This window comes from Dendrobium catenatum, unplaced genomic scaffold, assembly GCF_001605985.2.
Source record: "Dendrobium catenatum unplaced genomic scaffold, ASM160598v2 fragScaff_scaffold_1482, whole genome shotgun sequence".
In the NCBI taxonomy this organism is placed as follows: Eukaryota; Viridiplantae; Streptophyta; class Magnoliopsida; order Asparagales; family Orchidaceae; genus Dendrobium; species Dendrobium catenatum.
This window is the reverse complement of record NW_021319944.1, coordinates 272,340-274,410: the sequence shown is the minus strand read 5'-3', so window position 1 is coordinate 274,410 and position 2,071 is coordinate 272,340. Positions and strand designations below refer to the sequence as shown.

Sequence of the window (2,071 nt, the reverse complement as noted above, 5' to 3'; positions counted from 1 at the left end):
TGCGCATCTTATACACCATACCCTTATAGTTATCAGAGTCCGATCCCGAGTCATGGGTTGCTTCGTCCAAGGAGACCTTGTAGACCTGGGGTGGGTATTTGTTTAAGGGGACAAATTTGAATACACCTTACCTAACAGAGGCCTTTGTGCCCTATCGATTATATCATATTAATTTATATCTCAAGGATTTTGATGCCACTAAGGAACATATTGGCTTTGGCCATAATCGTAATTTAGTAGTGCCATTTGGCGGCAGAACCATTTGGTTCAGAGGTCCCCGGGTCATAGCCGTTTACCTGCAATGCCATTTGACGGCAAAACTGCCGGTTAGGGGATACGTACCATGTCCTTACTGGCAATAGACTGTTTTGAGAATGAATCCTACTGATATTCTCGACCAGACATTAGCTCTTTGTGAGCCGAAGTATTTTTCAATTTGTCCACCTCGCTAAATTATTTTGGAGGGTGGATGGACTTTGCTTTAAGTGGTTGATAATTGAATTTCAATTTTAAATATTTGAAATTTTGGTAGTTTTTTGGAGTTTTGGGTTTGTGGATATTTGAGTGGAACTTTGAAACATTGGAATTAACCCCTCTTGTTGAGATTTTCTATCAACATGGTCATCATCGGGGTGAACATGGGTAATTGCATTTCGTGGGAATTTGAACTTTATGGAAGTTTGGAGGCATTTGGAATGATTGGAGTTAACTCATACAGTTGATATGTACGTTGAACACGGCTATCATCGGGGTGTTTATGGGGTCATTGCATTCGTGGATTGAACCTTGTCGACTTTGTCTACTTGCTGATAAAGGATCCGATTTCGTAAGCTTTATGTTTTTATTAATGAATTTTCTTTGTTGAATGCCTTGAAGGCCTTATATGAACGTATAAAACATATATTTTGGTCGATACCCTGATATATCTGTTTGCTAGTTCGAGCCATGTCGACTCCTATATATCCATATAGAAGGACCGGGCTCGAATTATGATTCATTTATTAACCCGTGCAGCATCCTTAAACGTAACGTGCTACCATAACATGCTCGTCGGGGCCCAAGCAGGTTTTTTATGATTGCACTTGCCCCTCTGTGTACCTATATGCATACATATTATAGTGCATGCACGAGGGCATTCTTAGAATATTTGTAAACGCCTTCTGTCAGCTTGCATAGATGTTGCAGATTCGGTGGTGTGGCATAACACTACGGTCATTTTGCCCATTTAGTACAGGTAGACTATTGTGCACTACTTGTTTCTTTCTGCAGGATGATTATAGTGCACTAACGAATCTCCTGCTTTTGCTTGTATGTACTTGCATTCATCATGAGCTTTCTGTGTTAGCTCATAGATGGCTTGTATTTGTTGCAGTTCTTCTGCATTGGCTATGATACTTTTTATGTTCTCGCTCATAGATTGTATGTTGACGGGTTTACTACGACAAATTGTAGAGGTTTTCACTTGTTGCATTTCTCGCTACACTTGCTCATAGATTGGACCAGTGCATGCACTTTTAGTCTTCTGCGAGCAAGTTGCTTTGAATGCGGATCTTCTAGCACCGTTTGCAAGTATTTGCATTGACTACGGATCTTCCATATTTGCTTGTAGGTAGCACATTGTGTTTATGACAGGTCTCCTACAACGATCCTTAGGAGTCGCATCTGTTATAGTCTGTATGCACTTGCTAGCAGATGATGTGTTGAATGTATGGCTATGGACTAGCTTCTTTGCCCACATCCGTCCATTAAGTGGGAACCCTTGCTTATTTAACATTGCTCTCGGGTGTCAGTGCAGTGGCCCTTGCACACTTCTTACTGTATTCGAACCATACAACTTGTCGCTTCCAGAAAATGCCATAATATTAACACAAAGTGTTAAAGATTAATGTCATGATTATTTGACAAGTTTTATGCTTATTGTTAACTACCTAATGCACCCTCTACTTTTCTCATTATATTTATTATTTTTATTGCTTTTAAAAAATTATTTTTTTGTACTTCTAAATTTCTCTCTGAGATACAAAATCGTTTCATTTTTAACCTTAACTTCTAGAGTTTATCAAGTGAGTTG

At 39.2% G+C, this 2,071-nt stretch overlaps 1 protein-coding gene across 1 annotated transcript in view; it reads right to left on the bottom strand.

The window, feature by feature from the left end:
- Positions 1-308, bottom strand: part of LOC110113000 (beta-glucosidase 11-like) — an 8,741-nt gene extending 8,433 nt beyond the window's left edge. The window contains exon 1 of the mRNA XM_028700307.1: positions 260-308. Within this exon, the coding sequence (XP_028556140.1) occupies positions 260-308 (49 nt within the window). The remainder of the gene's footprint in view (positions 1-259) is intronic.
- Between the last annotated feature and the right edge of the window lie 1,763 nt (positions 309-2,071).